General features: G+C 34.6%; 4 protein-coding genes across 10 annotated transcripts; 2 read left to right on the top strand and 2 right to left on the bottom strand.

The window, feature by feature from the left end:
* The first annotated feature begins 106 nt into the window (after positions 1-106).
* Positions 107-2475, top strand: LOC116779803 (dnaJ homolog shv). The gene is made up of 5 exons (XM_032674258.2): positions 107-657; positions 774-950; positions 1235-1402; positions 1632-1842; positions 2289-2475. Exons 1-5 carry the CDS (start codon positions 208-210, stop codon positions 2342-2344), a joined length of 1062 nt encoding a protein of 353 aa, XP_032530149.2. The 5' UTR covers positions 107-207; the 3' UTR covers positions 2345-2475.
* Positions 2463-14853, bottom strand: LOC116779380 (probable phosphorylase b kinase regulatory subunit beta). 4 transcript variants are annotated; one of them, XM_061526483.1, is made up of 21 exons: positions 14711-14853; positions 12404-12521; positions 12198-12333; positions 11608-11890; positions 10927-11056; positions 10549-10700; positions 9998-10334; positions 9738-9827; positions 9612-9638; positions 8815-8969; positions 8204-8323; positions 7435-7545; positions 7244-7371; positions 6516-6691; positions 6085-6347; positions 5718-5876; positions 5274-5399; positions 4544-4767; positions 4215-4329; positions 3472-3705; positions 2463-3071 (listed from the first exon to the last, which is right to left on the bottom strand). In XM_061526483.1, exons 1-21 carry the CDS (start codon positions 14744-14746, stop codon positions 2910-2912), a joined length of 3282 nt encoding a protein of 1093 aa, XP_061382467.1. In that variant the 5' UTR covers positions 14747-14853; the 3' UTR covers positions 2463-2909. The 4 variants fall into 4 exon arrangements, with proteins under 4 accessions (XP_061382467.1, XP_061382546.1, XP_061382527.1 ...); XM_061526562.1 differs by lacking the exon at positions 14711-14853 and adding an exon at positions 14654-14674; XM_061526543.1 differs by lacking the exon at positions 14711-14853 and adding an exon at positions 12740-12928.
* LOC116765386 (ubiquitin carboxyl-terminal hydrolase CYLD) lies at positions 13221-19936 on the top strand. Of its 4 annotated transcripts, none has more exons than XM_032654859.2 (12): positions 13221-13395; positions 13483-13563; positions 14143-14419; positions 15070-15264; positions 15657-15847; positions 16643-16822; positions 16977-17132; positions 17370-17558; positions 17696-17804; positions 18396-18529; positions 18623-18806; positions 19142-19936. In XM_032654859.2, exons 2-12 carry the CDS (start codon positions 13507-13509, stop codon positions 19330-19332), a joined length of 1863 nt encoding a protein of 620 aa, XP_032510750.2. In that variant the 5' UTR covers positions 13221-13395; positions 13483-13506; the 3' UTR covers positions 19333-19936. The 4 variants fall into 4 exon arrangements, with proteins under 4 accessions (XP_032510750.2, XP_032510751.2, XP_032510755.2 ...); XM_032654860.2 differs by having other exon boundaries at positions 13503-13563; XM_032654864.2 differs by lacking the exon at positions 13483-13563 and having other exon boundaries at positions 13225-13395.
* Positions 19928-22435, bottom strand: LOC116765230 (protein O-glucosyltransferase 2-like). The gene is made up of 6 exons (XM_032654647.2): positions 22185-22435; positions 21900-22108; positions 21364-21820; positions 20772-21009; positions 20395-20694; positions 19928-20231 (listed from the first exon to the last, which is right to left on the bottom strand). The coding sequence occupies exons 1-6, from the start codon at positions 22352-22354 to the stop codon at positions 20112-20114; spliced, it is 1494 nt and encodes a 497-aa protein (XP_032510538.2). The 5' UTR covers positions 22355-22435; the 3' UTR covers positions 19928-20111.
* Positions 22436-22877: the final 442 nt, after the last annotated feature.

Raw genomic sequence — 22877 nt, forward strand, 5'->3', positions numbered from 1 at the left:
TTAGCAGTTAAGCCTCTGCAGTCTTACAATATACTTCGACATAAGCTGTTTCAAGTCTTCAGTAGTTATACAACCAATAAGAGCAAGACGAATTGTCTTGTCAAAATTTATGTCATTGTGGAGAATCTGTAGCCGAATTGATATGGTATAGTGTAAGCAGCCTTGTGTTCAAAAGAATTGAGCTGGAGTTAGTTGTGTTTATTAAAAATGTTAGTAAATTCTGCGTATATATGCATTCTATATGTTTTATCAAGTATACTTATGACCCTGGCTGGTCGAGATTTTTATCAAATACTTGGTGTGTCCCGGTCGGCGAATACCAATGAAATTAAAAAAGCTTACAGAAAATTAGCTAAAGCATTACATCCGGATAAGAATCAAGATGATCCAGATGCTTCCCAAAAGTTTCAAGACCTTGGCGCGGCCTATGAAGCTTTATCGGACCCAGAAAAGAGGGAATTATATGATAGGTGTGGAGAAGATTGTCTGAAAAAAGATGGAATGATGAATAATAACGACCCTTTCGCAAGTTTCTTTGGTGATTTCGGTTTTCATTTTGGTGGGGAATCCCAGCAGCATGAAACACCGAGAGGGGCTGATGTCCTTATGGAGTTAATGGTGTCTCTTGAAGAGCTGTATAATGGAAACTTTATAGAAGTAAGTTATAATAATTGTCCATTAATCTCACCTGTATGTTAAAAATATAAAACATTTTTAAGATTGTTAAATGAATGAGTTGTAATAATATAATCTATACTTTAATATTTTTATAGATAACACGAAATAAGCCAGTAATCAAACCAGCGTCAGGGACACGCAAATGCAACTGTCGCCAGGAGATGGTTACAAGAAATCTTGGCCCTGGCAGGTTCCAGATGATGCAACAAACTGTTTGTGATGAATGTCCTAATGTTAAACTAGTGAATGAAGAGAGACTTCTGGAAATAGAGGTTTGTATAAATTTCGCATCGTTTTACAGATAAGGGATGGTCTCAATAAAAAAAAGTATTCAATTGTGTCATACAATTTATGTCCTTGTTTAAGATTAAAGAGACAAACTAAAACTGTACAAAAAAATTAATTGGTCATCTGTGGATTGATAAAAGTTATTGATAAGCCTCTGGAATAGTTTTAATTGGAGCTTATCTGTGTTTTATAACTAACTATTTCTGTTAACGAAAATCTTCAGACGGAAGTAACAGAGGTGTGGTTTATAAATACTTTAATTTTTAAGGTTGAAGTTGGTGCGCCGGATAATCACAAAACAAGATTGAGAGGTGAAGGTGAACCTCATATGGATGGAGAGCCGGGTGACCTGGTTATAGTGTTTAGAACGGAAAAACATCCACAATTCACCCGTCGCGGCGATGATCTTTATACAAACGTTACCATTTCATTACAAGTCAGTGTTTAAACATGTTAATTTTAAAATGAAACACATTAAATCTAATCGAAGCTTGTGTTACACAAATATTAACTGATATTTCTATATCAGCACATATTACAGCATCACATTTCTGTATACAACCCATCATATTCAATCAATTATTAGCTTAATTATGTTGCAACAATATTCAAAGATATGTAATAGTGTGCGTCAGTTGCTATTAATTCTTTTTTTATATTTCCAGGATGCTCTAACCGGCTTTACATTGGAGCTGCAACATTTAGATGGTCATAAAGTGAATGTGGTGCGCGACAAGGTCACGTGGTCAGGAGCACGCATCCGCAAGAAGGGGGAGGGCATGCCGAACTTTGAGAATAATAATCTGCATGGAAATTTGTATATCACTTTTGATATTGAATTCCCCAAGAAAGATTTCAGCGATGATGACAAAGAAGGTAATCCATCTAAAATAATGTTTTTATTGCCTAATTGTATAAAGATATATAACATACACCAAAAAAAAAAAATTCTCAACTAGTATTGCATAGGGTAGCATTCTTAAATCAATTCTTTAATTCCAAGAATATAACTAAAATAACCGAATAGATGACACCTCCTTCCTGATATGACAGTTAAATTTATGGAACGTCTAATGCATTAATTACAGAGTTCAGAATAGATTAATGAGAATGGAACATGAATCCAATGTTACAGGTCGGAGGTGCCATCTTGATGATTTTGATGAATTTCATATTTAATTCATAGATATATATATTTTTTTAACGTATAGCATAAGTTTAGTGAAAAAAGATTTATGGCACTACATATAAATATTGAAGAACATAATTTTAGTGTCATATAAAAATTTTCAACATTTTAATATAACACCCTTTTGTTTCAGCCCTAAAGAAAATTTTACAACAATCACCAAATAATAAAGTATACAATGGACTTTAGTTTTGTAACTGCCAATTAACTTATTTAAGTAGTGAATTGTGTGAGGCGAGAGTGATGTTGTATGTGAATGTGTGCTGTGTTACCGTGGCGATACAAACGTTTTCATGGAATAAAACAATTTTTATTTGAAACATTTTCATTTTATTATATCATATATAACATTTTGTTTATTAAAAACATTTAAAGTATAATTTAGATCTATTGTAACATTAAAATATATGTGTTTAGAATACTTGAGAACATATTGAACATGAGAATATGTATGTGGGAATAGTCTAAAAAAAGTAAATATACAAGATGAGGAAAGTTTTGGCATACAATAATTGATTTTATTTTAAAGAATTATTTAAACCTATATATTAGAAACCTTATAATATTTTTTATAGCTTATAATTTGTAGATAGGATGAGATATAACTTTTTATGCTGGAAAATCAGAATTAGTAAAGAACAAAATTAAGATAGATGTTATTTTATCTATTGAAATAGTAAATCGTTACTTTCAAAGAGCGACATGTGTTGATAGATTACAATTCGCTTAAGAGAAATAATTTTTGAAAGGACTTCTATGAAACTAGGCAGGCGTCGTGGGAGTATGGTGGGTTATTGGCGTGTGGAGCGGCAGCCTGTAGTACACTGTTGACAACAGCTCGCGCCAGGTATCCTAGCGAAACCCCAGGCGCCGCCGCGCACAATGAGGCGCCCTCTTTGACACTGTCCGCGCAATCCTAAAGTGACAACAATACAATATTAGTTCCTCCTGCGTCCGCTGTATGACGTATCTGTCGCTTATTGTTAATATACTTCTGGATTAAATAAATAACAATACCTAAGACCCGGTTGCACCAAACAATGTTACATAAATGATTTCTTGTTAAAGCGTTTGATGGACTGTTAGATGTATCGAGCGTCCCACCACGCACTAATGTCTGTTTAAATGTCTTAACAAGGCATTCATATTAATTCCTGCTCTAGAGGTCCGTCAAATGGGTAACAGACTGCTAGATGTATATATAATATCTTAATTATTATTTCTTTACAGTTATATCCTATAGGGCAGAATAATTTAAAAACCTTTTTACTCTATCGCTATAGAAGACGAGCTTATTTAGAAAATAGATTAAAGACCTTGGCATAAGTAAGCTGCGCGTCATCTAGGAGTCGGTCGAGGTGTAGAGGCTGCGTGAGATACAACTCGGGGTTTCTTCTTAGGATCGTTGCGAGTGCTACTAGCAGTTCCACGCACAGCTGGCGTTGTTCAGGTCTTGATACACGAACCAGTGCTGCTTCCACCAATAGAGCGAAGGACAGCTCTGACCGGGACATATTGACTAGCGTAGGCTGAGCCGGGATACAGTGACCCTGAGTTGTTATACAAGATTGCAATCAACATGTGTTGGTCACAGGATTAAAACCGACAATTTCAGATATAGCGTACCACTTGAGATTTTTTTAAAGATCGCTATTCGTTGTACATTGAAGCTGAAATATGTTAGTTTATATTCCTCTTTCCGCGTAAACATATAAATTAACGTAAATAATAATGCTGTTATGCTGACAGAAAGAGGCAAAAGTTATTTAATATTATAGATTTTCCGCTCAACTTGTTCGTCGTAAATTTTCTATTCTTTATTTATTTATTTCACTTAATTAAATACCGGACACTAATAACAATAACTTTTTTTATAAATTGCATTTAACTTTGTTTTATTTATTTTAATTTCTGTTTATTTAACTTTATTAAATTAAATGTATTCGATTGGCGCGTACAAACTGTCATAGTGACACTTGTGTTGCCCACAGAAAACAAATACACCCAATATTGAGCGTACCGTGGTCATTAAAATTTATTTACATAGAAAATTATTTACCTCAACTACGATTCCATTTGGAGTGCGCAATAATATGTCCCAGACGTACATATAAAAGTGTTTTGGAACTCGACAGAGACAGCCTTCTAACCTCCTCCTCTGTAGTGGTGTCAACCTGTAATATATAATCAATCTTAAAAAATAATAGCTACGAATATAAATGTCCTTCCTATGTTTTTTAAAAACAGTTAAACTGTTGAAATTGATTGATTGTATTATTTTCCTTTAGTTTTATTTATTAAAGACATATTTTTGTTATTCCAATAGAGTGTTTTATTCTTTCATCTTAAATATTTTTTCTCTGATGATGTTTATGTTTTTGTTTGTACCCTTTTTCATCAGCCCAGTCCGATACTGTGAGTACTTTTTGTAGTAATGTCCTCAATTTGTACGGCGACAGACTCTCCAAGGTAGCATCAGCCCTCTTCTCCTCCGGGAACAGTTCCAGATATATTCGTATCGCCTCCAAAACCCAGCCAACTCTAATTTTTAGAATTCCACGGAACATGTCCGGATTAGTTCCAATTAGACGGCCACAGTATAAAACTATTTCCTGTAAATTAATATAGTTAAAGAGATAAAATACTTTGATAATCTAGAAAATTATAAAGTAAATGATATACAATTTAATAGAACGAAGTATTTTTAATAAATTAAAATTAAACTTCAACTTGTAATAAATACATATGTAAATACAGTTTAAGTCGCTGTAGCAAGATCCAAGGACATCAGACGAAAAATATTAAAATGAGGAAGGATTTGCTTTATGAGATCAAAGATTTTCGCGAGTATTTTTTAATAAAACTAATATTTTAGGATTATTACCCGTTATTTTATTATTTAGTGATAGCCCTTGCTGCAAAGTAACCAAAACGTCGGGACTATGTAGTTTAAAATAATAAAAAACGCATAGTAAATCCGAATGTATTAGTTTTATGTAAGGGATTTGCTATTTATGACTAAATAGGTTTTATAGATCAAACCTTCTTGAATGAATTATTAATTTTTTTTTGACAGTTGGTACTCCTTAAATGAACATATACAGACAGTCCCACATACCTGTTGTAGTACAGCACCTATGATGTCATAGGGCTGTATGGTGGAGTACATGACAGACTGTATCTCACCGGGGGTCATTGGCTTATCAAACACCGTCTCCTTTCGTCCGATCACGCCTACAGTCAACTGAACATACATACATTATTATGAGCATAGCTTGCAAACCTGGATGTTACATCATCATTTTGTATATTTTTCGCCTTTAATTACTGGAAATCATTATCATTAGTGGAAAATTTACACAAAACTTAAAAAAACAAAAGAACATTTAGTAATGCTTTACTTGGATTTGGTGTAAATAATGTTTTTTGTACTGTAGTGTATTGCACTCTTTGAACTGTTCCAATTACTTGTTACGGTAGGATCTTCCTTATTTAGACACCACTGGTCTTGGAATGTTATCAAAATTCAAATGGTTGAGTCAAAGGCTTCATTATCAAATACCTGTTTCCCGCTGACCAGAACCGTGGTGATGAAGGGGCTGATGGAGTCCACGGTGTGATTCAGCAACGATGAGCAGTATCTTACAGCACGCCAGTGACGGAGAATACCAGCGCTGCCGTACAGAGACTTTAGCGCTTCAAGCGCACGAGTGCCGTTCACCTGCAGAGAAGCATTTATATTTTATTTATCATTGATCTATCTTTCTTATATGTTCCAAAATTTGCAAGTTTCTTAAGTTCCAAGTGCTGCTAATACTTGTGTTATTTAAGTAAAATGTTAAGTAGCGAGAATATTAAGGAAGAGTAAGCCATCTAGAAAGGCTTTAAGTTTGAAACCTTATAGAGTACGGTGTAAAATAATTTCTTACCTCATACATCGGTCCCTCTCTCTCTATTAATATGCCCCACAGTTGGGCTTGAGCGTATATACTGTCGGTGGTCCTCAAGGCTTCCACGACGTCTCCGGTGGACCTGTTCCTGTAGCTGTTGACGTCCATGTCTCTCTCGTGGTAGGTCATCGTCCTCGGTACATCCGTCAGCGACTGGTAGCCGATGTAATCATGCTGGAGCTGCTTGAATTGTGTGAACATCTCCGACGGAAACTCACCCTGGCTCATGAAATCCAAGTGCTCTGTAATATTTTTCCTCTTCTAAATTATAAAGTAAATAAATAAAAAAGGTATAGTGTTAAATTATTTCTGCTTTAAGCGGTTTTTTTACTTATTTTCTTCACTTGTCCGTTGATAGTATATTCCAGTATAAAACTATAATGTTTTTGTCTATTACATGACAGATTTACCTATACACGAGCTGGAGATCAAATTCTGTAGTCTTCCGAGTCTCACTTTAACTCCGTCGCAATGTCCTTTCTTGAGCATAGCGAACAGATCCAGCATCTGTTTGAAGTGCGGATCCCGCATGTGTTCCTCGCGGACTAACAGGCAGACTGTCGGACGACCGGAAAGACGCCAATATCTGGAGTGGGGGTGGGGGGAGTGGCTTAATTCGGTTTGGCAAATAAATATTTGGATGCCTTCATCCGACATCGACATTTTTCGAAGCATGTGAAAAACGGCGCTTATAACATAAGAAAAAAACTTACTAAGTGTCGGTATTGCCTTGTTTGAAATATATTTGCAGACGTGGGCATTGGAAACAAAGAAGAGAGGCTTTGTGTTAACGTAAAATGGAGAGAAATGTGCTCGGGTCGAAGTTGTCAGACAAAACAAGCGACATTGGTTTAGGAAGTAGACGTAAAATAATTGATGAGAGGAAAAGAAAAAGGCTGGTTATGTTTGTAGAATGGGAAGTAGATGGACTGAACGCTTAACAGAATTCTTCCAACGTTTAAAAAAGGAAGAAAGGGAGAACAAATAAAAAAAAGGACAGACTTATTTCAACTTCAGAGTGTAAGATCTAGTGAGAAGGCACTAACGTCGTCATTTTCATGCTCTATTCCTACAGCAAACAAATATTTTTGTACTTAAATATAGAAATGTTATTACTTCGAACATTAAAGTTACGTACTTGCCCACAAACTGCAATTCTGTCTTAATATCGTCTATAAGAAGAGCCATGTCTCTATACAGATAAAACTCGGATACTTCGAAGATCAGCGGATAGCACAGTACGGTCATGCCGCACACCCTGTATATCTAGAAGTATTTAACGTCGTTAGTCTTCCTATAGAATTAACATTAATCAATTAAATCTCATACCTTGCTGGTGCCCAGAGAACCAACTGGTCTTATCGGTCTACCGGTGAGCTTCAATTTTTCACAAACCCCCAATTCTCTGTACACATGTACGAGTTGTGTGGAGCTGCATATCTACAAGGAATAGAAAAGTATATTTTTTTTAAACTTAATGTAATTAACTCCATTATGTGACAGCGAGGAACAACGTTTTTGAGCTCAAAAAATATTACCATGGCACATTCGAAATATCACACATAATCGGGGACAGTGCAAAGCCGCGTAACTAGCGTGGTATAATATCTCGTATCTGCATAAGAAGTACATTGACAGAGGAAGTTTAAAACTGAAGGTTAAATTATATTCTAAATTTAATACCCTCTAACGTAATTTCTTCGCAGCGAGCAATTATTTATGACTTTAATTTATTACTCGTGGTGTAATGACCATGAAAGTCATTGATTTACAAAAATATTAACTTTAAACCTATCTCCGGGTTATTACTCTTACATAAGATATGCTGTTGCGATTCTGATGTAACTTTATAATAATGTAGCTCGGACATTTGAATCCCGCACAGGCTATATAACCCTTCATTATATGTAGTTTCATGAACAGAAGAACATAACAAAAGCTGCAGACCATTGCTTCACCTGACTAAAGATTTGTTATCATATCTATTATATTAAGTATACATCAATCATTTATCTCTGAACACTAAACCGCAGACAAAACAGACGAAGTTGCGAACAAAAACTAGTATACATGTTCAATATCGATTAGCAGTTCACACCTGAACTGGCTCCACTTCATGAGGCGTCTGCGTCTGTATGCCATAGGTCCCCATCATGGCCTGAAGACGCATGGACTCCGCTATCAATACAACTTGCACGACCAGATCTGTTGCTATACCCTGTACAGAATTCGGCAACATAAAACAACAGACTGGACACTTGTTGGAAGTTTAAAGGAAGCGATGTTTAATTAATTTAATAATAACCATTGATTCAACATTGCAAACACGCAGAAATGTAGCGAGTACAAGAAATTTTACGTTAATATGATACCCGTGAGTACACGATCACATATCTATGAATATAATGTATCATTTAAGTGACAAATATCGAAAATTGTTTGTCAAACATGTGTCAAACATGTGTCTTGACCGTTACTTGGAAGAAACCTTACACATACTCACGAACGTTGGCTTGGCCTGAGTTATGTTCATGAAAAATAAAACAATTTAAAATTTTTAACACGTAACCAGCGCTAAACCATGATAAGAATAGAAGACAGTCTGTTAGAATCAATTATATAAAAGATTTTAAGATCGTTGAAAGATTTTTATTATATATAAGGTCAAGGTATAAAGTCTTTTGATACCAACGATACGATACCACTAACCTGAAAGGCTGAATATCGTCCAGCTCTTCTTGGTCGGTTGTAGGAAGGCAGGTATCTCCTCACTGGATCAAGTTCGTTGACGTGAAGCAATCTGCCCGTCAACAGCTGGGCCAGTACGAACAGCGACTGAGCCCATAGGAACAACCCGCCAGTGTCTACAGAGGAGTTCTACTTATAATGGTTAGGGAAACTATAGCACAAACAACTATCAGGGCTATAGGAAAAGATCGCCCGTGTCTACTTAGAAGTTCTTGTTACGATGGTTATAACAGACATAAGACATTCAAGGATTCAGCTTTAGTATCTCGGTTAAAGTGTTAGGGGATAAAAATCAATAGAAAAGCAGATCAAAGATTCAAGCCATTTTCATACTGTTCATGTACGTGTTAACTTTAATAGCTATATTCCATGTAAATAGTTCAGAAGTGTCTAACCATTCTGATTACCGTTATTTTGGAAGTGATTATAAATTTTGCAAGACATGGTCCACTTCATAGACCAAGGTTTTAAGGACCTCACTTGATGTGGTTACTGGTTAGAAATGAAAATGACAGGAATACAACAGAATCTCACAAAATAGATACACTTATAAATTATGTTATTTTAAACATCACAATAATTTAGAGTTTTAGACGTAAGTAATGTCTTAACGAAGCCATCTAAAAGAAAATGTATGCAAAAATGTGTAGCGTAAAATCTAAATACGCGGGAAATATTAGCAAAGAAGAAGACAGAAAAAAAAATTATTAATCAGCCTAAGAGGAAAATTAGCACAATCAAGTTTATTACAATTTTACCTTGAATTTCGCTGTCACCAGGTTTGTCTGTAAATATATCGGTTTTGAGGCTGATTCGGTATAGAACACATTATATTTATATAACCATAACTATTGATAATTATAATAATCTAAAACATCACTTACTGGCTGGGATCCTTCGCACGGAATATGGCTCACTCCTCTCACTATCGATGCCGTCTCGTGGCACATAGTAGTACCAGGGTATAACTGGATCTGATAATTAAAAAAATATATAAGAAAATATTTATATTAAGTTCAAAGTTTGTGAGGATGTGTGAGCGTTGGCCGAGCGATGTCGCGGGCAGAAGTTAGTTATAATAAATCTATAAAAAATTATTGTAATACAATGTTTGCATTGCTTTGTGCTACTTCATGCTTATTACCTCCGTGTTCGTCCATGTATATCCTGGACTTCAACAGTTTCTGGTACTCCTCGACTTGGTCGGGTAGGGTACGGAACACTCCATCGATGATCATCATGATATAGAACAGCGGCCACTCTGACTCCATTCCGTCGAACTCTTTGAGCTCTCCTTCATTGTAATATCTCCTGTTGGGATCTTCCAGGACACATTTGAACCCATCTCGACTGAACCTCTTGAAGCCGTATTTGCCTTGGAGACGATTCAGTATGTTATTTTTTGTTAATTGCACCAGAAGCTCCTCGTGAGTTGCAAACGCGGGAAAAGATATTGTTGGTAAGAGAGCCGCGTCTACTCCCTTAAACAAGATATATATTACAGATACACTAAAAGTAATTAACAAAAAAAAGTTTATAAATAGTTTTTATGTACAAATGTATTCTACATAAAACAAAATACTAAACAGAATTATTTGAGATATTTATTAAACATAGCATTCATAGACTATTGTGAAAGTTTTATATAGCAAGGACTAAAAGTCTTTCAAACGCAATTCTTGCTGTATTAATTACCTTAGAACTGGATTCTCTGGGCAGCATGGTCTCAAAGATACTTCTATTCCTATTATGTGCGTCGATGTCAACGTACACGACGCTCCAGGAAGCTCCCTTGTCTCCGAACAGATTACACCCATTTATTGCTTCCAGCGCTGCTTTTGCCATACCTATGAAACAGTTACAGATATTTGAAAAAAAAGTTTTTGGAGACTAGCCTTAAGATATGTTCCCTAAAATATGTTCATGGGACCTCTTAGTACAAATCTTATTCTGCTAAACACGGAGTTGTAAAAAAATCGATGAGACCTTCAGTTTTTCTTAAAATTTTGTAGCATCAAATATATTCATTACACATGTTATAGTCTGTGGTAATTGTGTATAAAGTTGTCCCACCTATAGACGAAGCATGTATTTCTGGTTTGCCATCATTGTACTTGGTGCCTCTCTCCCACATGCCATAGTCGGGCGTACGGTAAGCGCGCTCAACATAGTACACTAGATTTTGAACAAACGCCACTTCGTCCTGCAAAGAAAAAGGAAGAACCTATTTATTATAAGCTGAAGAGTTTGTTCAGCTTATTCAGAATTAAAGTATTCTATTAAGATTGATAAAATCTTTTATCAAGGAAATCTGTTTACATTCAAGCCAAATAAATAAAAATTAAAATGCATGTATAACAGTGGACAGTATGAATATGTCTTCGTCCTTTATTCTGATTTTGTTATGTATAAAATATTTAGTAAATTTGACTTAAAGAAAATTTGTTTATAATAATCATTTTTAAAACAGAGCAATATAAAATTTGTAACAAAAAAGGCATAACAGCAGATAAAATTATTACCCTAACAATCAAATCACAGTGCATTAAACATAGTATAAATTTGCAAATTGAAAAACGGAATAATTCTATCAAATTAGTGTATTGTCATCGGTCCTCAATACATTTACAAAGTTTGAACTAAATCTGGCCGTTTAAAGTGGGTCAAAATCGCGCCCAAAGAAGTCGGTTAAGAACATACAAATATACAGGTGAAGTTAATAAAAAGCGTGTAAAAACACAAGAATTTACAAACCTGTGTATAAATTATTTGCAAGCCAGAAGTGATCATTTGAACGAGAAATAGCAAATACAGTGATATGACATCTATTTGCAGGTGATGATATTGCTCATCACTAAGCACTGGTTCCCCGGTCATGAGATGGAATTTCACATGGAGAGCATGGGCTGCGCTTTGTCGGGTTTTAAAAGATTCCACCCTGGCCGCCTGTTTGATCCAACATTCTAGAATGCCTCTCATACACTTGACTGTACTTTGACCCAGTTCATGGGATTTACCTCTATCATCATCTATTCGGCTGTAAATAAAGAAAAAATTTCACAAAATAAATTATTATTCAGTATTAAGGACCTAGATGATAAATTAAACATCTTTCATGATAGTTGTGTTCCTTAATTATATTTTTTCCGTTACATAACAATAAATAGTGTAGTCACATCACTACACAGTTTTAAATATCAAACCTACTTTTACCTGAATCTAAAACTTTCATCACTTAAATATATGCCTTAAAATTTCTCAAATTCTCACAAAAGTTGTGAAAAATGTTACTACTGCTTTAGATCAAAAATATCCATGTAATATGTAGCTCAAGTTGATTATACCGATAGGCTTGATATAAACCCCAAACTGCAGCAGCGCAGTAGACACTGTCTCTTACACTACCAATATGGAGGTCAGATGACAAGACTGGAAACAGCCCAGTAGTGGGACTTTGAAATCTCAATAATTGTCTTTTGACTGAAAAAAAAATTTTTTATTAAATGTAGCAAAGATATATTGCAAATTAATCAGAAAATCTAGACTTTACCAATAGCATAATATATATCTAGTTGGCGCACAGTATCCTCATAATTTGATATCTTTAAAAATTGTTGCGTATTTATGTCATCAATGCTCCCGTGCCGAATCATTGCATCTGGGATAGTCTGTAAATAATATACATTAATTGAATACAAATTTTGAACTAGGCTTACACATTATCAGTATTTATATATACAAATAATTTGTTTGTATCTAACATCAATAAAATCGACAAAGTTAGATAATAGAAACAAAATAAACACACATTTGGACTTATGAAGAGACTGTATATTATTTGTTTTTTGATATATTGTAAATACTAAATAGTATTTTATTTGCCAACCTTAATATTTCACACGAAATTCCTTATAAAAATAATCACTTCCATCTACGTATAAACAATGTAAATTCTCGTAGTACAATAAAATAATAAAAAAATCGTTCATACATATTTCATGAATATTAAAATAAATCAATATACATAATTGTAATTGTTAGTCGTATTATCAGTCAATCAAACAAAAGTTAAAATTTTTTTTTTCTCTTTCAAGGTCATATAAAGGACAAAACATCAGAAACAAGTGACATTTAAATGTTATCAGTACAAACAAATAGGGCTGCATTTGAAAATCGATTTCAAATTATTTTTAGTTTGTCTTACAACTGAAACTCATTATGATAGCATTAATATGCATATGGAAATAAGCTTAAGCATGTACATAAATATTCAAAAAACTTTATATAAACACTGAATAAGCTGAGTTATATTCAGTAAAAAGTTTCTATATTATAAAATATGTTCTATGGAATGAGATTTGGAAATTTCACTTTGTCAGCTGTCGTCTGTCAAAAAGATGCAATTGATTAATTTATCAAAATATTATTGTTGTATGAACGATTTGTATTTTTCATAAATGTGCTATTACTAAATATACAAAATATCAACTCTACCATTATAGTGAGGAATTTCTTTTGTTTTTATTGAAGGCAATAATATAGGTGTGTAATTATTATAGAAATTCTTATTTTGTTATGCTTATAAGATTCGTAGCCGTAAGTTTCATATGTACAAATCTGAGTTTATAGATATATCATATAATTGGCAGAAGAATGAGTCATGAGGTTCATCATGAGGAGAACGAAAATGCAAGCAGCAGTACTTCACAGGTTTAACACATAAATAGGCCAATGTTTGTCTTGCTTTTTGTATGTGTTACTAACATAAATAAATTAACAATGCACTAATCTTTTAAATATTTTATGCATGTATGAAATGCTACTGCAAAATAAAACATTTCCTATATTTAATTTGTATTTGTTAAAAACATAATGGATGGATCTAAAGTTATAACTATGTTATTAACAATAATATTATTAATGTATGGACATTTGTAAATAAATAATATTTATGATTTAAGTTGGTCATAGATGCTCTGTCTATATTTTGTTAAGAATGAAAATTGTGTTCTTTATAAATGGAAACAGCAAAATAATTGCCGTTTTATACATTTTCTGTTTGTGTAGATGGAATCATATGTGACAATTGAATTAAACTATTTCAGTGTATCTTTTCATACAAAGTTAAAACAAAATATAAACATTAATATTTGAGGTACTATATAAATTTAAAAATTGATGTCTGGGATTTCGTAAAATATTATAATTGCCTTTTTTAATATAAAAAAGATAATATAACTGCATATTTCATATTTGATTATTATTGTATAATCTGTGAATTTCATACAGCTTGAATTATTCAACCTCATTGGAGGGAGTTGGCCACCGGCTCCAAGGGAACCTGAGCGTTTAGAGTATGGGTCAGTGCCCCGTGGTGCGAGACGAACTATGCAGCACTCGGGACACAATGAAAGGATCAAGTCTGTAAACCTGATTAATCACCTGGCACCGGAAAAGAGAAAAATAAGACAAAATACGTCAAACAGACCTGGGATCAGTGAGGAGTCTGTACAAAGTAACAAAATGGTGAACGAAACTAAAAAGGTTGAGACTGGAGTCTTAATTGGTGAGTCAAATATAACTTTGTTAGAATGAGAAATATATAATTTTCACACAATTACTTTATTTCTTCACTTTAAAAAAATAAAATTTTGGGTTTGGAAAAAATATATTACAAAAACTTAATATATTAACATTTTCAATTGTTTTCAAATGGATCACCAAAAAAAGAGTGTAATATTAAATTATCGACCTCTTATACTAAATCAATCCCTTTAACAAATGTATCAATTAAACTTACATGTTTTAAAGCATTAATGTCACCTTGACTGTAAACAGTTAGTTATGTCTAGCTTACCATTTGTCCCGAAAGCATATTAACTCCCTCGTACATAATTTCGAAAATATCACAGTTTCTGTATCACAAACAAACAATATCACGTCTAAACAATCAATGTAACTAGTCAAAAATGTTTCTCTCTCCGATCGTTTCGTTAGTGCGTTCTACTTTAGCTTTCCTATTTTCTATATTTAGTTCCCTCGATGTAGGTGATCGTCCGACGTTACACAGTTTAGTCATGTCACACGCGTACTATCTACAGGAGCTTTCTATAGACGAGATACCCTTATGTGTTTTACAATATGAGAACAGTATGTGATGTGAAGAATATTAGCAGTTGCTGTATGTTCTTGCTGTTAACATAATATTGTTGATAGATGTCTGCGGTGGCGATGTCAACGAAGAGTTTTATGACTCTCCGTCGTTGGGATCCCCGCGTGCTGTTAATTTGGAGGCTTCGAGTCAGTCCCCGCCTGTTTTAGATGACATCGGAGTGGGTTCTCTGGTCGAAGTAGCGACTGACGTTGATCAAAACTACTACGGAGTTGTGAGATGGATCGGACTCATTGATGGTATGATGACTTAACTTCAGTTCCGGTATTCAAAACAATAATTCCAAAGAAATGGGTCCTCTGAAAAGGAGTTTCTCTTCCGCTGGTCTAATACTTTTCCGGTCCTTATTACTCTTACTTTTATTTAAAAAAAAAAAGGTATTACCGTGACACAAAAGCATACGTACATTTAAATATCGGATTAAGATTTTTTTATAATATATTTTTTTTTATTGTAAGAAATAATATTGTTTATATTTTGATTATTGATATTTTATTGTTGTTTCTATTAAGAACACCTTTATTATATATATATATATATATCTCCCTCTCTCTATTGAATCTCGTGATTACCTATACAGAATAGTTTTTCTACTAATACTGCTGTCAGTAATGATATTATTTACTGGTAGACATAGCGACAGCCGGCGTGGAGTTGGAGCAGAGCGTGTGTGGTCTCGGTGACGGCCTGCACCGCGGGTCACGTGTTTTCACGTGCGCCTCTGGACGGGCGCTGTTCGTGCCCCTTCCTCTGTGCAGGAGAGACGCACGGTTCACGGACACGCCGCCACCGGAGACCCACCACACTGAGATCGGAGAACAGGTAGGTTCAGATTAGATTGCCTACAGAGCTATTGCTGTGACCCCAACAGAGTCTATAGATATCGGTAGATTTGGTCTCCGTTACTGTCCTTATAAGAAGTTTTGGTTTTAAATAAGGATAGACAAAGGAATTTAGATTAGCGTAAAAAAATAATATGAACATATCTTTCAAATTTCAATTACTCTCCGAATATCTCCGAACTTCTATGAGAACTGGTGATAAAGCCATCTCATCCAGGAGTTGCACTTTATTGACCCAATATATAAGTTAAAATTACCGACTGCACCTCAACAATCAAGCGATACACATGTAAACATGCCTCACATAACATATTTATATATAGGGCCTGTTAACAATCTGATGCCCCTTGTGGGGTGAATATTCCGATCCCAAATATAAGTAATATTTCATGAAATATGGACGTGAAGCGCTGTTTCAGTTATAATAGACGTTTCGTTTCGAAGAAGAGAAGAGAAGAAACTCATGTGTTCATTTTCCTTACATTTTAATTTTGAAAACTACCCTCAGTAACTCTGTTTACGTACTTTTTTGATAGCAATACACATTTTTGAGTCAGGTCACCCGCTAGTTTCACCGAATTGATTATAAATTGCACAATATATGTGGGCGTTGTTTTTATTAATTTCGGGTCTTGCCCTTTTTTTAATATTAATCCGAGTAAATTTTGTTGGTACAGAATATAATAATCCAAAGTGTATTACAGTTTTGATGGTACCCATAGAATGTTGTAATGTTGAACATTCAGTTTTTTATGAATGAGATTATCTTATCTAGCCAGAGTGTCCCGTGGTGACCGGTGTAGTTCCCCCGCTGACTTCGCTGGGTGACCTGGCGGGGAAGAACCGCGGTATCCAGGGACATCACAATTCATGTTACTTGGACGCCACGTTATTCGCGATGTTCACTTTCACCAGCGTCTTTGATGCCTTGCTCTATAGGCCCCCTGAACCTGAGGTGAGGAACATGTATGTTATCCTAATTTATGTCTCAAATTAATTACTGATTACTTAATAGCCTAAACTGAATTTAATATTCACAAAAACTCCAGCAAATTTCGTCTTATCTAAATGTTACCGAATATAATAAAGTATAAGTTATATGATGTCAGGATTCCCCTCACTACTCGGAGGTGCAGCGTGTTCTCCGTGAGGAGGTGGTGAACCCTCTCCGTCGTCACGGGTACGTGAGGGCCGACCGCGTCATGAAGCTGCGTACCCTGCTAGAGAGACTATCGGATGTGCCAGGACTCACGTGCGAGGAGAAGGTGCTACCTCAATTACATTAAGGACTATTCCATTAAATAAATGTAACTTTCCAAATATCCGCAAAATTTATTGTTGTTAGTATTGTCATAACATAGAACAATGTCTTATTGAGTTGGACAAAAATGTTTACCCATAGGTAATAGTATAGCTTGGTCTAAGAAATGTCCCTGCGATGAGCAACAAGGCAAAAAAATATATAAAGGTGTTAAAAATTTGTATATAAAATAATTTTCAAGGATCCTGAAGAATTCCTCAATGGACTGGTGGCGCAGCTGCTAAGGGCTGAGCCGTTCCTGAAATTGTCCTCCGGCCAGGAGGCGTTTTGCTACCAGCTGTTCGTGGAGAAGGATGAACACATCACATTACCCAGTGTTCAGCAGCTGTTAGAACAATCATTTGCCACATCTGGAGTGAAACTAAGCGAGGTTTTTTATATATAATATTTTCAGCTATGCGTTTTGTGTGCCGCATTTTACCCCAAAATAGTATGAGCTTACGAATCGTTCCAAATGAGAGATCGCATGTCTGTTAGTTCACATTTAGCATATGGACGCTGTTTCAGGTTCCCGCTGCGTTTATAATACAAATGCCCAGATTCGGCAAACAATACAAGCTGTATCAAAGAGTGCAGCCATCTCCCTTGCTGGATGTCACTGATCTCATCGAAGGATGTGAGTTTGTACTATAATTTGTTACAAAAAGGCTGATAACTAGTTATTTTAAGCCTAGTGTACTCACATTATATATATATATTATCTAACCTTTATCATATCTGTGTTAATATATCACTAAAATTTCTCCATTAATTATTGAGTTCGGTTATTTTATATAAAATATAATTATATCCTCGAAAGTCCTTCAAAGAAATGATTTTAAAAGAAAATCAATTTGATTAGTTCACTCCCCGAAAAATCTCTATCGATTACATCCAGACTGGAACAATCGTTCTATATAGGGATGTATAGGGACAGAAGATGAGTCACTAACAACTCAAGATTGAACTAAGTTATTTTCTATGCAATAAGTCACAGACAAAAAAACAGTGTCAAACAAGTCTATGGGGAAAGCTTAACTTAAGAACAGTACTTAAGTACAGATAGTAGGACCTACCTATATACTTCGATAACAGAAGCTCGACTGTGGTGGGCCAATTTACTGAAGATCGGCATTATGTGACCCTTATATTAGTTTAGGGCCAGCTTATTTGGCCTTATTTTGCGTTATCTTCAGACTTCCGGTTATATAGCTATGTTTATGTCCAGTGCCTCGCCAGTGCACTGTATGTGGCGGTCTTGCTCGCTGGGAATGTTCTTCGTGTGCAGGGGGCGCTCTCGACGCGGGGGCCTTGTGCAACTCCTGCCTGAGGTTGGCACACGCCACCCGACCCACACATAAGGTACACACATGCGAATATTCCCGCACTATGATGGAACCATAGACAATGAGACCATATTGAACGCACAGAGATTTTTTGCGTTTTGCTTTTTAGGCCGTTCCTTTAACTGTCAGTGAAGAATATGCGAATATTCTCGAGTCGTGTCCAGTGCCGAGGGTGTACATGGAGTTGTTTGCTGTGCTCTGTATAGAGACCAGTCACTACGTAGCCTTCGTCAAGACTGGAGTCGGTCATGACGCGCCCTGGTGTTTCTTTGACTCAATGGCCGACAGGAAGGGTATGGAACTAACTAAATTAAATATTTTTTTAACATGTGACAATAATAGTAGCTTCTTTTAACAGATATGGTACAGGTACATGATAAAAACTAAATCATAACTAAAGGGTTGTTCAGAATAGTACATTTTTTTTAATATTAGTACCGTTGTATATAAATCTGTGCTCATTTGTAATACTTTATCCGCAAAATAAAATGTATTTTATTCGCTATGTCTTTATAGTTAAAGTTTAGATTTCCCTGAACTCAAATAACAAGATGCGTAAATAAATATATTATATGCTATTATTATTACAATTCATGCATATATATGATAATTATTTTCCTTTATCAAGGGGAGCGCAACGGTTACAACATCCCAGAGATCGTGTGTGTGAGTGAGCTGGGGTCGTGGCTGAGCGAGGAGGGCCGCGCGCTCGCTCGGGCTGCGCCCCTCGACCGCCACCTGCCCGCGCCGGCGAAACGACTGCTGTCAGACGCGTACATGTGCTTCTACCGCAGCCCCGATGTCGCTATGTACAGATAAAAAACTCATCGTAGTCTATGGAAAATTGTCTATGAGTGTATTTTATTTATTTATTACATATCTGTACGGGCCCCGTACAATACAAATAGAATTTTAATTAATGTATTAAATTTTTCGTTGTACTAAATTGTTATGAAGCAGTTATACCTGCAACTTATGTAGGAAAAACTGTTTAGTATCTGACAGTGAGCTATTGTATAGAAACTTAGTTAACAAAAAAGTTAGGTTGATGTTAAAAATGAAAACTAATCACCTATTTCTTATCAGAATGAAATAGTCATTAGTTTTTTCTTAGTATTTGTTACATTCACACTAAAAATCTAATATAAGTATATACAATGCTTTATTTCTTCGCATATTAATTAATATATAAATATATTTGTAAACATATTATATTATCATTCCAATGTTAATTGATTTGATTTAAATTGATTATAGAAAATATAACTACGGCACTTAAAATGTAAGTATTACATACATTAATGTACAGAAGCACGAATGAAATTGAGAAATTTAGTTGTTATTAATATTATATCACGTGAGAGTCAATGCGACAGGAGCAAGCTCTCCACGTTCAGTATTCAAATAAAACATGTTGAAAATATCCTCGCACATTTATTATCTATACTGTACTTAAACTAGTGAACACTTGTATTTTATTATTTAATACTTAAAAATAGTGGAAATATATTGAGATTACAGTTTATAGTAAAACTAGTCTAAAGTTACAAATCTCAAAATATATATATATATATATATATATGTATATGAACTTGTAATTACAAATCCTCGTGGCTGATTCCTTTGTAAGACTCACAGCGACATTCAAAATCTGTTTGTGGTACATGTGTCATACCTTCGCGGACCTGAACTCCATCAATGATTCGTTTGCTCCATTCCTTGAAAAATATATTAGATAGTAAATTATTGAGCGGCTAAGCAACAAAAGGGCTCGGTACGTGCTGGGTTGATGGGGCTCTCTAGAGTCTAGGTTGTAAAAGTACTTCCATTAATTACTAACACAAGGAAAGCTTCATATTTTTAATAACAATATCAACTTACTGAAAACAGTACGGCGTGGTAGCATATGATGTGTTGTGGTAATAGATTATCGTTTGCAAAATCCCTCGCACTCCTAGCAATGTCGACTGCCTCAGTATCGTGATTCTTGGCCCATTTGATTTTTTCTACTAGATCTGAAAGATCACTTTTGACCGGCACATAATGCTCCCATTGGGTTAATTTACTATAAAAATGTTCATAGTACGAGGAATCCTGTTTAAAAACCAATCCACCCCCGGCCAGGAGGTACGGAAACCTGTACGCCGCCACTGTTCCGTCCACATTGATTTGGTACTTGTACTGTAATTGATGATTTCATTCAATATATTTCTATCAATGGCTCTGATATAAGGTGAATAATGATAGTTTATACTTACATCGAAAAACTTAAAGAACGAAATATGAGGCACCTTAGGCCCATACTTCGCTTCCTTTTCTCTAAAGAAGAAAAAGTTGGTGAGTGATGCGTTTATGAGGTCGGGATTTTCTCGGGCAATGTCAATCAGCTTCAACCTCTCAGCTCGCGAGTCTCGCCCACGCCAGATAGCACGTGTTTCTCTGTCGGACCATTTACGTTCAACATTCCCCTGAACCGACAGGGTGTCTAACGTAACTCTGAAAGTTCACAAAATATTGTTTGTGTGAAATGTATTTTTAGTGCAACATGGTTCCTGTGAACTTACTGGAACGTCAGATAAAATTTAATATAAATTAAAAATTAACATAAATGTATAATATACAAAAAAAAAATGTATAAATAGTGAAAAAATTGCTATCTTGTTTTAAGAGTTTGAGCATCAGTTGCAGATATTTATATAATAGACTTATAGTATGTAAATATCACACATAATACTGGGCATATCCATTCATTTATCAAAGGGTATCATGTCACAGAGGAAGTTTTTAAAGTTTTGCAATGATATGAAATCTTCTCTGATTTAGTAAAATTACTCTAGAATCAAAACACACCTTCCCAAATTCTCTAGAGTAGATTCCGTGATATCATACGTGGGCATCACAATATCAAGAGTGTCATCGCTGCCGCACCATGAGAACATGGCTAGTTTTTCACCATTTTTATGTATAAGTGGCCAGTCACCCAGATTTATAACCATTTCCATATCAGGCATTACCGTTTTCCTAGACAAGGATAATAGGATATTATCTGCAAACATATTGAATCCAACATGTTTCCCATAACAATCCCTGTATATTTTGTTCTCTTTTATAACGTAATGACAAAAACTTGTACTCTCCGGCCTGTGATATTTATCAATTATTTTCTTTATTTGCTGTTTCATTTCAACTCTTTGGAATGGAATGAGATCTTTTTCGATTTGTTTGTATGTTTGTGAACAACCATAATCCTTTAACCAGGACTGAAATACTGGGTTGGGACAATTACATTGATCTGGTTGGATGGGCCCTGAAGTAAAAAACTAATTAATGACATAAAATAGTCTTGTTTTTAACATTACCCTAATAATTTACTTTCATAAACTAACCCTCAATTTGAATGGGGCTATTTTGAATGTGCTTGTTCTTATAATAAATGCCTATTGTTAACTGCGTACAAGTCTCATATATCTTATAACGTACAATAAAAGTCCCGTCTTTTCGGTCTAAAGTGTTTACCCAGATGCGGCAGTGGTCCTTTTTAAAAGATTTTCCGCTAATATCGACTGCAAAGTTTCGGGACAAATCTTTATCGTATCTGCAAAAACATGATTTAAAATTAATTGAATGTAACGTATTATTTCAGCATGTTTATTAATTATATAAATGCTTACGAGGACTCATTAACAGATGTAAAATTTACGAAAAAATATCTTGCCGGCATCACAATATTTTTTGGTTGTAGTCCGGGACCAAATACTTTGATTTCTTTGCATAATACTAAATTCTCGTTAAAAATATAAATAAGAATAAATAAACACTTGAAATATAAAAAAGTAAACATTTTATTATAATGTAAAAAAAGTAAATAAAAATTAGGACATTGATTAAAAATAGACGTTTATTTACTTTTGCTTCTCGAATTGACACATAATGTCAATTGTCAATTAAGTGGTATTTCTTTTTATGAAAGTGAAAAGTTGAATGCAAAAAATCCACTGCGCTTGACGTGTAGGGTCTTAGTCTTTTAATTCTTTGCTTATTTAAAATACTATTTTTTTTTTATCAAATTCACAATGATAACTAGATGTTTTAAATACCAATAAGATATGACCGGTATAAAAATCATTTCAACTTTAGGAACTTAAAGGTCTTAAAAGCCAGTAAATTTTCATGATGCCGTTTGCTCAAAAACTTATTGCCAGCAAAAGATTTCAAAATTATTTTATTGATATTTGATTTAAGGAAATATAAAAAAGCGGGGCCTTACACAAAAAGAATATTGCAAAGTAAAAATAATTTATAAAGCTAAGTTCTATAAGAGACACAAATATGCAAATTTACATATATTGATCTTGTTTCCTGTG

This window comes from Danaus plexippus, chromosome 2 (genome assembly GCF_018135715.1).
Source record: "Danaus plexippus chromosome 2, MEX_DaPlex, whole genome shotgun sequence".
In the NCBI taxonomy this organism is placed as follows: domain Eukaryota; kingdom Metazoa; phylum Arthropoda; class Insecta; order Lepidoptera; family Nymphalidae; genus Danaus; species Danaus plexippus.